This window comes from Panthera uncia, chromosome D2 (assembly GCF_023721935.1).
Source record: "Panthera uncia isolate 11264 chromosome D2, Puncia_PCG_1.0, whole genome shotgun sequence".
NCBI lineage: Eukaryota > Metazoa > Chordata > Mammalia > Carnivora > Felidae > Panthera > Panthera uncia.
This window is the reverse complement of record NC_064818.1, coordinates 69,488,113-69,505,750: the sequence shown is the minus strand read 5'-3', so window position 1 is coordinate 69,505,750 and position 17,638 is coordinate 69,488,113. Positions and strand designations below refer to the sequence as shown.

Sequence of the window (17,638 nt, the reverse complement as noted above, 5' to 3'; positions counted from 1 at the left end):
TAGATGTAATGTGAAAGGCAAAACAATAAAGCTTCTGGAATACAGGAAAATATCTTCATGCTTTTGGGGGAGGAATTTTTTTTTTTTTTTAAGTGGGTACCAAAAGGACTGGACTAATCACAAAGGGAAAGACTTAATAAAGTAAACTAAACTTAAGCTAAAAACTTCTGTTTTCCATGACACAATCAAGAGAGGTAGAAAATATGCCACAGGGTAGGAAAAACACACGTAACAAAAGAAGAACACATACCCAGAGTATACAAAGATCTCATACAAATTACAATTTTTAAAAAGGCAACTCAATACAGAAAGAAAAAAAAAAAAAAAAACCCAAAAAGCAAATGGGCAAGAGACCTGAACAATACACAAAAGAATATGGCTAAGAAGCCAAAACACATGATAAAATGCTGAATCCCATTAGTAATCAAATGAAATAAAACTACACACTCATCAGAATGGCCAACATTAAAGACACTGCTAATGCCATGTGTTGCCCAGGATGTAGAGCAAGTGAAACTCCATTTATTGGTGGTAAAAATCCAAAGTTACACAATTACTTTGAAAATTGTCGATAATTTCCAGTACAGGAGGATTGCCCTATGACCCAGCAATTCCACTTGGGTGTATTTCCAAGAGAAATGAGTACGAGTCCACCAACAAACAGGTACAAAATACACATAGCAGCTTTATTCATAAAGTCCAAATGTCAACAGAAGAATGTTATATATGGAATGCGGCTCAAAAGGAGTTTCTAGGAATCTTCTATTTCTTGCCTGGTAGCTGCATTGAGGTTTGCTTCGTGATACTTCACTGAGCTGTAAATTTAAGTTTCGCTCACTTTTCTTTATTTGTGTAATATTTTATAATAAAAAGGTTTAAATACAAACAAAAGGCACCACAAGATGACTGATACCTATCTACACAGCAGCCGTACTAGAGCGTGTGCCCTAGTTGTTTAAATTGCGATCTGAGATCCAATTCAACTCCTCGGCTTCCTCCAGGAAGTGTGGGCAGCAAACCACGGTCCGAGAGGAGCCACTCCCATGAGACACATTAGCTACACACACTGGAAAAGACCTTGTAACATCCTATCTTGGGACCTAGGGGTTGCAGTGTTTAGAACAGAGGATTAGCATGAGATACCACTTTCCATTCACCTTTCTTGCCTCCCAATAAAAAAGCCACAAGAGAGAGAAACCTATTCTCACAGGAGCAGTCAGGCCTTCCCAGAAGCTTGGCTCACATCTAAGATAGCCTGGGAAGCCATGGTCCTCACGCCCTGAGCTCATTGAAGAGCAGATCAACACAATGAAGCCAAGTGTCCGCAGGCCAGCAATTGTGCCCCAGACTTAATACCTGGATGGGGATAAGAAAAGAGCAGCACAAGGTAGGAGGATACTCTGCCTTTTGTGCGACTCGGCTGCCGTCTTGCCGTCCTCTATTGCCTGCCTTATTTATCCGTACACTGTGCTTTATTCTATATGCCACACGTTGTCCTAGACACCAAGAATATAGTGAGGACCAAAAGAGATAGGTCTCAGCCCCACAGTTTCGGGATTAACACGCAAATGTGTATTTACAAACAGTCAAAAGCTATTTTAGGGATAAAGGAAGGTGCGTGAAAGAACAGAAGGGCCCTATTATTAATATGGTTTGAGCTTTGAGTCTACTGAGCCACACTTGTTTTCTTATTCTTCTGAGAGAACTTTCAGATATCTGAAACAACAGCTAAAAACAGCATTTGTCTAGATAGAACAAAAATGACTTAAGAGCATTCATTTGCCATTTACTGCATACTGCCTTAGTTACCTGACCTATATGTCAGCTGTTCTCAAAAGTCAATTAAAAACTGCATTTTTATTGTTACAGTGATGTGGGAGGGTGGCAACATCAGCGGCATTTAATATTCGAGGACCAGGGATGCTGGATGTCTCACAACATGCAGGACAGGTAGCACGATGAATTGTTCTGTGTACTACATAACTTCTGGACGTCGGCCAGATAGTCACGTGGGTGAAAACCTGTTTAGAATCGCCTGAGGCTAGAATCTAAGACCATTTTCCATTTAAACACAAAAGTTCTCCATAGGACACAAGTTCCTAAAGGACACAGGCTAGGTCTCATTTACCTTCCCCTTGGTACCTGTTTAAGTAGATGACAAACATTTGCTAATTTATTTAAATCACAAAGTAAAACTCATGTCAATAAGCAAACCCGATGAGCTGTCATTTTTTCTGGGACTACAAATACTATTCAATAAACTACAGGGAGGTCTCCCTTTCAGGGCCTGAAGAAAGTTACTTAGTTTTTCCATGACTTAGTTCAACATATAATCAGATGATTTTAACAAACTAAGTTTTCTTTAAAGTAAGTAAGGTTACAAACTGCACAATACAAAGAAGAGTTTAACTCCAAAATGCTTAAGGGCAGGAAGAAAGGGTATGTTTAAGTACAGCTAACTCTTGAACAACACAGGGGTTAGGGTTATGGAACCTGCATGAAGTAAAAAACCTATGTATAACTTCTGACTCCCCCAAAACTTAGCTACTAATAGCCTGTTGACTGAAAGCCTTGCCAATAATATAAACGAATGATTAACATATATTTTGTATATTATATATTATATTATATATAGCTTATAGTAAGCTAGAATGTTTCTAAGGAAATCATAATGAAAACATGTACAGTACTGTATTGTATTTATTTTAAAAAATCATTTATAGGGGTGCCTGGGTGCCTCAGCTGTTCGAGCATCCAACTCTTGATTTCAGCTCAGGTCATGATCCCGAAGGATTGTGGGATTGAGCCCCACATCAGACTCTGTGCTGAGTGTGGAGCTTGCTTAAGACTCTCTCTCTCCCTCTATCCCACTCTTACACTCTCTCTCTCTCTCTCTCTCTCTCTAATACATAAATATATATCTATGTATGAATGGACCCACACAAGACAAACCTGTGCTATTCAAGGGTCAACTGTATTTTCATCACCTTGGTCCTATTCTAGTATCCCCTACTCAATGAACTGCTCCATCACATGACCAGCTTTAAAACCTAGAAACCTAGGTCATGGTTGACAACGTCCTCCCCTTCACTACCCCATCCCATCAAGAAGTCTTATCAATTTTACCTTCTCACCATTTTTATGATTATATAGGTATTTTATATACTCTGGAAATCTCTGACATCATCCTATTGCCCTGTGCTTTTTTAAAAGCTTTCTGGTTGAAAATTATGGTTGGGTTTCCATTAAGTGAGGGTCTGCTATTTCCTAATAATTTCAAGGAGAACTCAACATCTGTTTCTTTAAAAAATCAACATAAATCAGTGACTTGTCTTTTGATTATGTTGCTTGATTTATCAAGTAGGATCCTAAGTTATATATAAATCTTATCAGGACAAGTGAAGCTACTATGACCAAGGAGAAGGTTGGCCTAAGCACTGGGGCAATACATAATATACAGTAAGTGCATTCGACACAAAACACAGGACAGCCAGATGGCTAAATTAAGAAGGGGTAACATTAAACACAAGCAGAAAACAAAACAAAAAAAACAAACAAACCCAACACAGCAGAAAGCCTACAAATAATTCACGACTGATGACATTGTAATGTAGGTGAACGGACTGTACAAAACGTCAAGGGCTGCATTACGAATAGCGCTGCACTCTGAGAGTTGCTAGGAAACCATCTCACTTATCTATCCTTACTTAAAGGAGGAAAAGAAGGAATGGTAGAAAAATTAAGGTGGGCCCCAGTGAGTTGTGTTTTACTTCCAGAGAAATAGCTTTCTCTCTGTCATATTGTCTTATATGCTGCAAAAGCACAGGAACATAATTAGTTGTAAAGCACTGAACTTGGTGCATTTCAAAAGCTAAGAAATAACTGCAAAATAAATAAATAAGCCATGGGAAGGCACAGGTAAAATCTAACAAGATCGTGTCTCCGCTTTTTCGTTTACTAGGGAAAATGTCCTAATTCCTAGCCATAAATCGTTTTTTGGCAAGAGAATTATTTGGCAGAATTCTGAACACTAAAGGAAACTGATTATAGGAAAAGAGGCAATTATGACAAATGATAAATCTTTATAAACAAACCCATACCAAATAAGCAACAATGTGATCAAAACTGTCAATTTTATTAACCCAAAGAAATGTACTAAAAGCTATCATAATCACTGGTAATATCAGGTAAGAGATTTATTTTTAAAACTCTGAATTCACAGGGGCACCTGGGTGGCTCAGTCGGTTAAGTGTCTGACTGCGGCTCAGGTCATGATCTCATGCTTTGTGAGTTCAAGCCCCACATCAGGCTCTGTGCTGACAGCTCAGAGCCTGGAGCCTGCTTTGGATTCTGTGTGTGTGTCTCTCTCTCTCTGCCCCTCCCCTGCTCACACACTGTATCTCTCTCTCTTAAAAATAAACATTTAAAAAAAAAATTCTGGATTCACAGAAACTTTGTCTAAACGTGAACGAACAAAGAGGACTACTACGTTAGACGAACATCATACCGTAAGGCTTTTCTTCTGTTACTTTGCCAGTGGAATCTAGCGTGTCAGTAGCTTTCCCCAGCTCCCCAATGGCGGTGTACCTCTAGAGGAAAAGAAGCAAGGGAGAAAAATAGGTCATCAGGTAGAGAAAAACTTACGCATGTCTTAAAGCTTTATACAGAATTTTACTAATCCTACCAACTTGAGACAAAATAAAGGCAAAAATAAGCGACTGCAGCTGTGTTGTTAATTTGTGACATGTGGGAAGCACTTATGTAAACTGAGGAGTGCTCACGAACTTCCCACACCAGCCCACACGACACAGAAGAGCCGGATTTTACTGACAATTATGGCTCATAAACATACGCTTGTTGCAAACCAATTTCTAAGACCAGTTCTGGGAACTGGGAAGTTTTGATTCTGGGAGAAAAATTTCAGATATACCTATGAGTAGAGAGAATGGGACAATGGAATGGCCAATGGTATGTGGCCATCAGAAGACTCAACAATTCTACCACACATACAATTAAAATTAATTTTAAAATACATCCATTTACTACTTCTTACAGGAAATACGAAGACTAATCTTAGTAACTTGGTTAGATGTTTAAACAAAAGCTAAATATGCAGAAAGTGAGCCAAACTACTACAGCAGAGCTGGTGTCCTTAATATTACATGCGTTTTCTTAATAAAGAGAAATAGCTGCTTCTCAAGCTCTCTGAAAGGAAAAAAGTCACATCTAAGAACTGATCGTTCACAGTTAACTGAGGACTATTTTCCTTCTCACCTCAGGGCACATTTGTATTACATACTGTTTATACTACTTTCTTTTGGTCAAATTCAAGTTTTATTTGGAACATCTCATGAAGCAGTGAGAAAAATGCCAGGAATATAATTCCCACTGAAATGATTCTGTAGTTATGTGGACAACTGTTTAAAGAGGAAGCTCAAAGTACTTTGTAGAAATATAAGTTTATTAATGACACGTTTATTATGTTAGCAAAGGAACCAGAGACAAAAATGAGAAAAATATTAGAACTTCAAATTCCCATGAACAAGCATTTTATACCAGTCTAAGTTGCCCGTGGATGAAATCGCCTTCTATTACATAGCTCAAAATAATTTTTTCAAACAATGTAATATAGGAGGGAATGTTCTAATGCATTTGAATTAACTTTTTAAAAATTTCAGAGAAAGACAAATACCCTGTGATTTCACTCATATGTGAAAACAAAACAAACACGGGAAAAAAAAAGAGACAAAGTGAAAAACAGACTCTTAAATATAGAGAACAAACTGGTGGTTACCAGAGGGAAGGTGGGGGCGGGTATGGGAGAAACAGATAAAGGGCATCAAGAGTACATTTATCATGATGAGCAGAGAGATGTACACAATTGTTGAATCACTGTGTCGTATACCTGAAACTAATATAACACTGGATGCTAACCACACTAGAATTAAAATAAAATTTTAACAGTTCAAAAAAAAACGTTTCATTAGTATCGACAAAAATTAGTTTCTTGTAACTAAACAAACAGTCTCATCACCCGAGATGCTCCACTCCTGCTTCCATATTTTGCAACAGTCAACCTGGATTAAGCAAACCATGGAGAGAAGTATATACAGCAGGGTGAATGGGAAGAGTGTGGACTCAAAGGGTTGAATCCTGATGCCATCACAAAAAGTAGATTAAGTGAGCCTTTCATGCTGGAGCCTTGTTTTCCTGATCTTAGAATGGCGATGGTAATAGTACCTCAGGAGGGCAGAGTTTAGAACAGCACCTGGCCACGGTAAGCAACGGAAAACAATACTATTACCATCATTATTATTTAACAAAGAAAAAGAGCGAGAGATACAAAATGATTCACAGTAACAGTGGTTCGAGTGACTCATCTGGTTATAGTGAGTTCCCATAAGAAACAGGAAAGCAAGAAAATGCTCTGATTTTTGCCTTAATCATCTGTCTGGTTGCATAAGAAAAACAGTGCAATCTATATACATCACTAGAAATCATCGCTGTTTTCTGGTTTTCCTTGAACCTTGAAACTTTTTGCATTATTCTATGTAACAAGTTTTAACCCGGCACCTTTTAATTCTGGAACATGCCTTCCAAGTATGCAATGCTCATTCTAGTCTCTGAGCTCCAGGGGTTCTTGGCACATGCAATTTCCCTAGCCTTGAGCTTCCTCTCTTCTCCAGCAATCAAACCCTAAACCCTGTTATCTTTCAAAGCCACTCTATTAATTTATCTCAACTTCCAATCGCTCACCTGGCAGCAGAGCTAAGAGTAGGTGTTCAATACATAAGAATGGAGGCCTATATCAAGCCCACATTGTGTATTCATTCATTCACTAGTGTATTCATTCATTGAATCATGTTTAAGGATTGTGAATGTACCAAATATTCTCCTAAGTGCCTGTGAGAGATACAAAGATATACATTGAGCCTTATCTTCCCCAATTACAAACTGTTAGCTTGGATTTTGCAATGCTGTTCTGTTGTGTTTCTCACTAGATGGAAACATGGTAGCAGCTTAATAAAAAAGTTGTTGATAGAATTATATACATGCTGGAGAAGGTCTTATCTGTGCAATTCACATTTCACCACAGTTTTGGACATCCACATGGTACCTGCCAAGTTTCAAACCCTTTCAGGTTCTGCAGTTACACTGAATCTGGCTACATGTTGGATTCTTCTAAAGGGAAATATTACTTAAACCAGTAATTCTCCAACACTGTGGTTTTAGAACCCTTATAAACATTTGGAAGTTACTGAGAAACCCTGGTGCAAGTGTTGTTTTCATATGAGTTCTATCTGTTGATACTGACTGTATTAGAAATTGAAGCTCAACAACGTTTAAAACACTAAAATACATGCACACATTCCATTAACTATCAGACCCATGCTACCATCAGGTAACCTCTGAAAAACCACAATACACCTGTGTGATGGCAAAGCTATGAGAACGGTTTTGACTTCAACAGACCACCCCCCTCAGAAGTCCCCGGAACACAGTTGGTGAACTGCTCATCTAAATCATAGGTGTTTTCTAGTTTTCCCTTGTCTTGGCATCTAGTGATAATTATCTTTTAATTCTAGTCAATGGTCCACAAGCTACTTAGTAAAATCCACCCGGACAGTTAAGCCTCCTAGTGAAACAAAACCTTACCACCAAGAAGATATGGGTTAGAAGAAAAAAACAAAAAAAACAAACAAACAAAAAAAAAAAAACATGGCAAGGTAGATATATAATGCTACCATTTTATCCTGTGGGATCTAAAGTATTTCTATTCACTGGCCTAAATTCGACACAGACACAGGATGCATACCTGGGAATTCTGAAATCTATTAATGGATACGTTACAACATAATTTGACTACACGAAAATGGAGGTCCTGTGGAATTTTTAAAGAGGTTTCCACTGAACTGTGTGCTCTTTGAGATTCATGGTTTCTCACTGATACTAGCACTACTCTCCTCTCTCCTTCACCCCTCTTCGAGCTCCCTGAACCCCCCAGCAAGGCACTAGCTAGACAGCTTAAGAGCTAACCGGCTTCTGTACTCTTCAGAAGAAAGTAAACTGTTTTTGTATTACAGAAAGATAATCATTTCCATCTCAACTAGGCAACTGCTTTTTTTGAGGCTTATTTTGAAAGCTTGTGATTCGAAGTTTCATGAACAAACAAAGGAATATTATTTACGATGAGGAAGAACATTTTTTTTTTAAATCTACCAAACCAACAACATGTGACTTTGAATGTCTTCATTAAAAAGGAGTAGCTCTTCATAGATCCTAAGTGGAAGCCCTTCAAATTTTCAATATAGTACTTACGGAATATATGAATATTAATAGAGTGTAAAGACAAGGTACAAATTGGGACCATGCTCTGGAGAAAATGAGGGAAATGCACGAGTCCTGGAAAGTTGGCTTATGTTTCATAGGAGCGATAGTGACATCACAGTTCAGAGTTGACATTGGTTAACCTAAAAATGCCACTGTATACTTGGGGAAAGTTACTCTCCTTTGAACACATCCAGGGTGGAAAAGTTTGGATACCCCAATAATAATACTTATTTAATTGTTGGAGGGATACAAAGCTGCTTTCTGAGACAACACTGGCTTTGCCTACAGGTACCACTTCAGTTTATCTCCACAGTGATAGGAAAATAGTCTTACCTCTGGATAATGCCAGTTAGTCTTTAAATGGCACCAGTGATTTCAAAATAGGACAGCAACCCTTCCACCTGCTCATGTGGTTTCTAAAGCACATATATGAGTAACTGACTTTAATTAGCAATACAGGATGCTAATAAAGGTAATACTGCAAAACCTCATCAAAGTCCGTTACTTCAAAGTACATCTGCTACCCAGCTTCTGCTCAACGATTGGCTCAAAGAAAGTATAATTTAGGGAAGCTAGCAGAGGGACCATGCACGCGGCCTTCTAGGCCTTCTACGCACTTAGATCAAGTGAGGCCAAAAGGACACATGAGTCTAACCTCTCTCAGAATCATTTTACCTAAGTTACATTTTATATAGATCCACTTCGACATCTGCTGTAAAACTATATTTGAGAACCACGGTCTGTCATGCGATATCCCTCACAGTAAGAAATTTCTTTCTCACTTTAATGCCCAGAGCTGGAAGCTGATGCTGCTTCTTTCTGATGAGTGCCACGTTTTGCCTAGGCTACCAGAAATCAAAGATAAGGAAAAGGAATGAAATTAACTGTACTCAAGGTCTCCAACAGAACTTGCTCAGATAAAATAAATGTCAGTGTCTATGGGACATATAGTTAGAAATCCAACAGGCCTGGAACTCAGGAGAGAGATTTGGGGATTCGTGAAATACTTGGGAATAGTAATATTAATGACCATTGAATAACAAGGGTTTGAACTGCATGGGTCCACTTACATGCAATTTTTCACAATACAGTTCTGTAAATGTATTTTCTCTCCCTTATGGTTTTCTCAATACCATTTTCTTTTCTCTAGCTTACTTTGTATATGTATTTTATACTGTATTATTAAAGTATGTATTAATCAACTGTTTATGACATCACTAATGCTTATTAATAAGTTAAAATTTTAGGGAGTCAAAGTTATATGGTGATTTCTGACTGTGTACGGGATCAGTGCCCCTAACCCCCACATTTTTCAAGGGCCAACTATAATAGGATTTATCGATCAACTTCTGTATGCAATGCATTATTTGGAAAACCTACAGGCTCTGTATACACACTAGACATGTAATCCAAAAGAGCACGCAGTGAAAACAAAAAAGGACTCAAGAGAAACATGATCATTGGCAAAGCAAAGAGCACCATAAGATAGGAGAGGAAGCAATGAAGAACACAGAGAGGGACCCTTAAATCTGACACTGATCTGAACTGGAAGGAATGCAAGAAAGAAACTGGGTGGTCTGAATGGTCTCTGGCCTTCAAAGAATGGGAGCAAAATAATCTGATGGCATAGAGATTTTATTTAAAAGGTCAGCACTCCACCCATTAAATGAGAGTAGCTGTATGAAGTGGCACTATGTTGAAATGGATTCGAAGGACGTGCCTCGGTTCAGCAGGGAAGAGTTGTTAGGCCATGTTCACTTAACAGTATCTCTGATCATGACTGGATGGCGAGGGGAGGATGTACTGTGATCGGCTGTCATGTGAACATCGAGTATCTGCCATCCAAGAACCAAGTAATTCTACTCTCGAGGTAACTCCACCCTACCCCTACCGGAAGTCTAATTTTTCTAGTAGCGTTGTGATGTGAATAAAATTCATCGTAAAAGTAGGAAGTGGAGAAAGAGAAAGCATTGGGTCAAACTGTAGGTCCGTGCCTAGCTAGGCACAATCTGCGGGCACCAATCACTTTTAATGAAGTAGAAGGACAAATATCAAGAGGACATCATACATAGAGGTACGGCTGTTGGATGAAACTCTTGTTTTTTATACATGTATGTGTATAGAGGGCCACGATGTAGAATGAATTTCTTACTATGGGTCTTGGGAAAAAAAAAAAGTTTAAAAGCCATGTCTGGAATTGCTTCCAGTGATACAGACAAAATCTATTTTTAAAAAATGTATTCATGGAGCACCTGGGTGGCTCAGCCGGTTGGGCTTCCGACTTCGGCTCAGGTCATGATCTTACAGCTTGTGAGTTCAAGCCCCGTGTCAGGCTCTGTGCTGACAGCTCAGAGTCTGGAGCCTGCTTTGGATTCTATGTCTCCCTCTCTCTTTGCCCCTACCCCGCTTGTGCTCTCTCTCTCTCTCTCTCTCTCTCGAAAATAAACATTAAAAAATTTTTTAATTTATTAACAATTTTTAACTACTTTTGATAAAAAAATGTAATATTCCACATAATTAAATTTAAATGACTTATTTTTTAACAGATACATAATCTAAAATTAAAAGTATAAAAAAAACAAATAGCTAATAAGATAATAATGCCTATTTTTGAAATGTGAGGCACCCAAGAGCTAGGTTTCTGTAATAAGATGCACCTGGGATTTTCTATTTGGGATACAGTCATCTGAGGATCAGCGATTTCTCATTCTGCTTTCTAAGCTGAATACCAAAATGGTTTGTGATAAATAAAACTTAAACCAGAGCCAACCAGATGTATTTATATTTCTGGTCATATTTCTAGAAATATGCCTGGAATTTATATGTAAAACCTTTCAATACTGTGTTGTATTTGTAGTTTCCAGAGGAGGAGAGAGGTGAATAATGAATATTTGAAAAAGAACAAATCCTTAATGCAAACATATCTTTTTTATTATTATAAAAGTGAATTCTTCATTGTAAAGATTTGGGAAAATACTAAATAAAGTGAAAAAAGAAAAGAAAAATCATCCATAATCCTGTATCAAAGTAACCACTTAGATATTGAAGAAACAAATATTAAGCAAACGGCAAAACCCTGTATCAGAAACAAATTCTAGACTTCATGTGGAGGTATTTAAGCACAAAGGTACAAATTTAGCAGAACAGTCAAACTCTGCCATTGCAACACAATTTTGGTATTCTGTGATTTTTCAACACCAACATTTTAAAGGTTACACAGCAAGCCACACTATAATGTTTATACTTATCTAGGGTATTAAGATCCTTTCCAACTGAAAGATACAGGTTTCTATTCCAGTTGATAACTAAAAAGGGGCTATCAAAGACCGTGTGTTTTCCAGGGCTTTTATTTTAAGAAAAGCTTACTTAGGCCGCTGCCACTCAAAGTGTGTCTACGATGAGGTAAGTTCAGAAAACGAGGCTGCTGAGAAACGTACTTAGCAATCTGACGTTGCTATAACATTTAAATTATATTTTACAAAAGTCATCAATTAGTCTGCAACAAACTGGAAGCTTTTTTTTAAAACAGTCTTTGACCATTATAGATATTTTAAGAAGCAATTGTGACAAATTCACCTTACCAACTATTAAATAAAAAGTTAGTCTAGGGACTTGCCGAAATTCTTCTCCATCTAGCAGCTTATTAATCTTCCCTCCAAAGGCATTTTCACTGGTCCTTAGCCCCAATTATTATAACCAGCACCTCACTGCTAATTAGGACACAGATACTATTGTCTCTTTTAGAGCTGGAAGAGACATGTAGAGGGGATCAAATCATTCTTCCTAATGAAAAACTGAGAGGCTCTGAGAGATAATCCCTTTGACACGTTGACTCCTGTTTCAATGCTCCTTCTGCCCTGAGGTTTTGGGTTTTGCGTGAGGATTCTCACTGAATGCCTGAAGCAACACACAGATTTACAGCTTTTCCTGCCCCTGCATAACGCTTCCTCTCTCTCCCATCAAATGCCTCAAAATGTGCTTTTGGATTTAGTCAAGGTAACTCTCACAGATGAATGATGTAACTTATCATCCTAAAGAAGCCTCACTTTTCTTTAGTAAACATTTTCTAACCATTAAACAAAGCAAGTCTTTTGTTGAAAAGTGCATGGGGCGGGGGGGGGGGGGTCCTGGGTGGCTCAGTCGGTTAAGCATCCGACTTCGGCTCAGGTCATGATCTCACAGTCAGTGAGTTCGAGCCCCGCATCGGGCTCTGTGCTGACGGCTCAGAGCCTGGAGCCCGCTTCGGATTAGCCCGCTTCGGATTAGCCCGCTTCGGATTCTGTGTCTCCCCTTCTCTCTGCCCCTCCCCTGCTCATGCTCTGTCTCTGTCTCAAAAATAAATAAAAACATTTAAAAAAAATTAAAAAAAAAAAGTGCATGGGTTACAAAATGGTATTGTTTCTATAAAAATTCCAAGGTTAAAAAAAAAACCCTGCCAATAGAAGTTAGGATCCGTAAGTTCTCTTGCATCTAAGAAACAGATTTATATAAAAAGTATAATTTTTAAAATTTATAGGCACTGCAGAATTTTTGCTTCTATAAATCAATTTGCTTTTCAATTAAGAACTTCCAATTTATAGGGGTGCCTGGGTGGCTCAGTTGGTTAGGCATCCAACTTCAGCTCAAGTCATGATCTCATAGTTTGTGAGTTCAAGCCCCACACTGGGCTCTGTGCTGACAGCTCAGAGCCTAGAGCCTGCTTTGGATTCTGTGTCTCCCTCTCTCTCTGCCGCCTCTGCCCCCACCCCACCCCTGCCTCGCTCGCACTCTGTCTCTCTCTCAAAAAATATACAAACATTGAAAAAGAAAAAAAAATAATTTCCAATTTATAGTCTCAACATTTCGAATCTCAGATATCACGACATGTAATTAATGTTCAGGAATGACACCTATAAATGCACACAGTTTATTTTTTAATTGATCAAAATCCAAAACATAGGTCATTAAAAACGTTCAAGAAAAAAGAAAAACAAAAGTTTTCCAGTATTCTTACCTTGGACCCTGACAACATACTGGTCAACATTTTTGTTCCCCTTCCGATTCCAACCACTATAAACCAAAGAAAGAAATATTATGACACTCTATTCTGAAAACTAGGTTTTTAAAATATCTCTATATTTTGGTCATAATTTCTCGGCACGTATAATACAAAGTTGGAGGGAACATCTATTTAGCATAATTAGAGGGCTCCTCTTACTCCAATCAGTTTAACCTGTCATGCAACTTAGAAATTCTGAAGACACTATGGGAGACACACGTTTTTCCTCTCAAACTGTTAAACGTGAGAGAAGACTCAACCTAGACAATTAGATAATGAAGTTTTAGAAGAATCTCCAAAGACTCACTGGAATTTTATATGGGCATCAGTGAAAAATACATGGCACAGTTTAACCACGGTATATAAAAGCCTTTTGACAGAGTTCATTACCAAGCAAACCAAAAGCCATCATCATAGCTAATGAACCATTTAGAGATGATTCGTGTCCAGTAGTATACAATCAAGAAAACAGAAACATAACAGATCAACCAAACACAAAAAAGAATACAGGGTAAAATGAGAGCTTGCAGAACGTATATTCATATAGACCATCTATTAAGTACAACAATGGCCCACCTATCTCTTCAATTTCAAACATTATTTACCCTTATGACAACACATTTCACCAGGTGAGAATGGGAGTTTACGATGATTTCTGCACTTAAAAGAGCAAGAAGCTTTTGTAAGAATTGAAGTATTTCTCGGGGCGCCTGGGTGGCTCCGTCGGTTAAGCGGCCGACTTCGGCTCAGGTCATGATCTCGCGGTCCATGAGTTCGAGCCCCGTGTCGGGATCTGTGCTGAAAGCTCGGAACCTGGAGCCTGTTTTGGATTCTGTGTCTCCCTCTCTCTGACCCTCCCCCGTTCATGCTCTGTCTCTCTCTGTCTCAAAAATAAATAAATGTCAAAAAAAAATTAAAAAAAAAAAAAAGAATTGAAGTATTTCTCATTAATGGATGTGATTTTGTAAAAGAACACAATATAAACACCACAATTCAGAATTACAAGAAAAAACAAGGAGAAATGCCTGGCAAGCTGAAAGAATTATTATGAATATTTACAGTGGATATCATTCATTGAGTTTACCATGTATCAAATTCCACTCTAAATGCTTCCATTTGTTAGCTCATTTAATCCTTATAACAATGCTAAAAAATAATACAATTATCCCTATTTTATAGATGAGGAAACTCAGAGGGAGACTCTAAGAACGTTGCCTAGAATCTCACAACTAGTAAATAGTAGAGTTAAAATTCGGATCAGACTCTCTAACAGCGGACCCCCTTCCTTTTCATCCTTCTGCTACCTGACTCATCTAGACTTTCTTCCCACTGTCATGAGCCTGAATTAGCCTAAACCAATACCAGTCTGTTCTACATTCTATCCTTTTCTCTCCCAATTCATACCATTTCATAACCACTTCCAATAACCTGTACTGCACACTACAAAGCCCCCCCCCCAAAAATACTCAATTGGGTCCCAACGTCTACGGTACCAACACTTTTTTATTCAAAATTCATCCTTCGAAACCTAGCTCAAATCTCAACCCCTCTACAAAATCATCCCAAACCCTCTCTAAGCTTCTTCGGTAGAATCGTACTAGTTCAAAGACTAAGATAAAAAACTGTATGCCTTTAGTATCTGCTGTTGAGCACAGTGCTCTCCAGATGACAGCTGCTGCCGTCCAGGCACAAACTTTGTAAAATAACAACAAAGATCCAGCGCACAGGGTGGCTCAGTTGGTTAAGCATCCAACTTCGGCTCAGGTCATGATCTCAGGGCTCTTGAGTACGAGCCCCACATCGGGCTTTCTGCTGTCGACACAGAGCCCACTTCCGATCCTCAGTCCCCCCTCTCTCTGCCCCTCCCCCACTCATTCTCTCTCTCAAAAATAAATAAACATTAATAATAGTAACAACAAAGATCCAATCCAATTTTGTTCCATTCAAGGATCCCCAGTCAATATTTCTGGGGCAGCTACTATGTACTATGTACACAGTCCCAAGAACAACACTTTGATGAAACAGAACATTTCCTGACTTTGAGAGAGTTTATACTACCTTATGGGGAAAATAGAATACAGGTAGGAGAAATTGCAAGTGCTCAAAAAAATGGTGCATAATGAGTGAATAACACTAAACAGCAGTATGATAATACATGATTAAGAGTCAAAATGAACGCAGCATAACTGCTGTAGAAGGTCAAGGAAGGGAATACTCTGAACTGCTAAAGAGGCCAGATAATGCTTCTTTCAAGCATTTCAAACAGTTTGAGTTGCCTTGAAGGATGTTTAGAATTTGAACATACAGAGAAGAGAGAAGTACATTCTAAAAAAGGAACAAACTGCACGCATTCTCAGACACAAGGATGAGCACAGTGGCTTTATCAACCACAGTGCAGGTGTCTTAGCGTAGGCTGACATGTTTGACTTTACCATGGTTGAAACGCTGATGTCTGCTAGTTCAGTGATCCAGAATGATGGAATTTGAAACAAGAAGGCATCTTAGAGTTATCCAGCTTAACCTTCTTCTCATTTTATACCCAAGAAAACCAAGGTCCACAAGACCTTTGTGATTACACTGGGTCCACCTGGATATTCCAAGATAATCTCTTTACCTTAAAGTTAGCTCATTAGCAACATTAATTCTATCTGCAATTTTCATGCCCCCTTGTGATAGAACCTAACATATTCATAGATTCTGAAGATTATGACATGGGCATATTTAGGGAGTCATTATTCTATTTACCACAGGATTTTTGAGAATCTTGCAAGCCTTCTTTACAGAATTATGTGTCATATATACTATATATAACATAGGTTAACAGAATTATAAACCTAAATTTCAGGTTATATCTCAAATTGTCAGCTAAATTCTTAAATCTGTACCATTAATATTACAAAGGAAAAAAAAACAGCAAAAAACAGTCTATATGTTGAAAGTAAAAGTACATTTTTTCACACAGGTTCAGTTTTGTTTAAAAAACCTTTTATAAAGCACTTTACAGAGTACAGCATATATCATTATGTTATGAATATTTTGTATGATATTTCCATAAATCTGCTGAGAGTTATGGTAGATGTTACCCCTTTCAAGAGATAAACAAATGGAGATTCAGAGAGATTATAGGTTTTCCCGGGGTATGTGTACTTAGTAAATAAAGCAGCTAGTTCACAGACTCATGATTAGAACCCAGTGTTTATTCTACCATATAACAAAAATCAACTTCTAACAGTCTCCAGAACTACTAGTTAAGACAATGAATATCCTTTATTCTGTGACTAAATACCTACATTTTTTAAACTTTATTCCTCATTGGGAACTACAGGCATTAGAAGAAAAATTAATAAATTTGACACATGTACAGATTATATCATCATATAAATCCCTGGATGATCAAATATAAATTAAGCCTCCAGACAGGAAATTAATTCCAATGCAACTTCTTCCACTCACACAAATCTCAGCCAAATACCTGTCCTTCGTAATTCTAAAATGGAAATTTCAACAAGATCCCTTAGCTTAGGGTAAAAACTAAACTTATTTATTCACTGCCTTGAATGTCATCATCTTCTGCATACCAATGAGTAAAAACCACCAGAAACTAATACAATTGGTCCATTCATAAATACACAGCAGACCTTATCCTGTCTCTTCTTATATTTTGGTGCTGTGCCTTGGAAAACAATAGAACAGAATGGTTACAGCAAATAGGCTTCAACTCATGGAGTGCTGAACTCATTAAGAACTGAGAAGCCAGTTGTAGGACCAATCGCTAAGAATGCGGTGACTGATCAGTAATCCTGCAACAGGATGGGAGAAGGAGGGCCAGCCAGGTATCTGCCATGCCGGGTTAGGGCAGAAGCTTTGGAGCTGAGCACATCTGAGTCGAAATCCTGACTCTGCCAAAAACCATGACCGTGCATGACTTCTCTGTGTTTTCATTTCTTCTTCTGTAAAATGACAAATAGTAACATCTACCTTATAGGACTACAATAGGATTAAAGTATATAATTTATGAATGTCCTAAGCTGAAGACTTTACACATAGTAAGTTGTTCAATAAATGATTATCATTAGCTATGGCAAGAAACAGTAACTGTCAGAAATTGCCTATTCAAGTTCTCTAATTCAGGAAAATGGATTTCCTAGTGTTTTAAAAATCTATTTAAACCTTCAGTAAAGATATTTTTGCCAATGTGAATGAAATAAAAACTGGAAGTTTTGAAAGTGCAAACTCCTACATTGTTTCTAACTTTCTTGAAAAATAGAA

The 17,638-nt window shown here is 38.0% G+C and overlaps 1 protein-coding gene across 1 annotated transcript in view; it reads right to left on the bottom strand.

Annotated features, from left to right (window-relative positions):
• Positions 1–17,638, bottom strand: part of TRUB1 (TruB pseudouridine synthase family member 1) — a 35,592-nt gene that overhangs the window by 11,309 nt on the left and 6,645 nt on the right. Inside the window, exons 3-4 of the mRNA XM_049645836.1 lie at positions 13,325–13,380; positions 4,508–4,589 (exon numbers count right to left, since the gene is read on the bottom strand). Coding sequence (XP_049501793.1) covers positions 4,508–4,589; positions 13,325–13,380 — 138 coding nt within the window. The remainder of the gene's footprint in view (positions 1–4,507; positions 4,590–13,324; positions 13,381–17,638) is intronic.